This window comes from Octodon degus, unplaced genomic scaffold (genome assembly GCF_000260255.1).
Source record: "Octodon degus isolate 3935 unplaced genomic scaffold, OctDeg1.0 scaffold00211, whole genome shotgun sequence".
NCBI lineage: Eukaryota > Metazoa > Chordata > Mammalia > Rodentia > Octodontidae > Octodon > Octodon degus.
The window spans coordinates 623,982-624,840 of NW_004524787.1; the positions used below are offsets into that span (position 1 = coordinate 623,982).

Consider the following 859-nt stretch of genomic DNA (forward strand, 5'->3'; position numbering starts at 1 on the left):
CTGTTAAAGCCCAGAGATCTTGCTGTGTCCAGAGCCTCCTTGCTTCTTACTCCCGCTAAACAAGAGAACACCAGACTATCTGACTTGGATGGCTTGGCTTCGTGGTACTTCTCCTTGAAGTCTCTTGAGTTCATCTGTAGGGCTTCAGTTACTTCATGTAAGGGTATATTGATAGATCCAGGGATTTTTCCATGTTCCACAATTTCCCATTTCTCTCTAACATCAATTAACATAACACTTTTGGAGCTCAATAGGTTTTTAAGTTCCTTGTAGGTGACATCCTTAGAAACAGTACATAAATTATGGCAACTTCCCTTTATTGACTTCAAATCGCGAAGCGCAGTTTCCTGAGACCCCAGCAAGGCCCTGCGCGCACACCAGAGCACCCAGGATCTTTTCATATTTGATGCCAGTCCAAAGATTTTAGGTAGTTTGATTCAGCGAAATAACTCAATATACTCCAATAGTCCATAGTAGTAGTGAATTATCAGCTGAACTGGCTATTGTCCGAAGTTGTTGGCTTGAACCTTTTATAGCTCAGCATATTGATATAGCTTTACTTTTTATACTTGGTGATTACACTTTTCTGCTGGATGGTTAAGACCATGTTAAAGCAAGACCTATGTAACTAAAAATATAACATTTGAAACTTCTTTTTTTAGATTTATTTTATTTTATTTTATTTTTAATTTTAATGAGAGACAAACAGCAATGTGACCATTTCATTACAGGCTAGTAGTACAGTTACAATAATTAATACATTGCATATGGTTCTCTTCATAGTAGTTATTCAGAGTACAAGATGCAGACATGATATCTTGTCTAAACACTATTGCCCTGAAATTTATTTCTTTCTTTC

General features: G+C 36.8%; 1 protein-coding gene across 1 annotated transcript; it reads right to left on the minus strand.

Moving 5' to 3' along the window:
* Window positions 1-2: 2 nt before the first annotated feature.
* Window positions 3-401, minus strand: LOC105744036 (thiosulfate sulfurtransferase/rhodanese-like domain-containing protein 3; the record flags this gene model as incomplete). The annotated part of the gene is made up of 1 exon (XM_023705037.1): window positions 3-401. A coding segment is annotated over exon 1 (399 nt), but the record flags the coding sequence as incomplete, so codon positions are not given.
* Window positions 402-859: the final 458 nt, after the last annotated feature.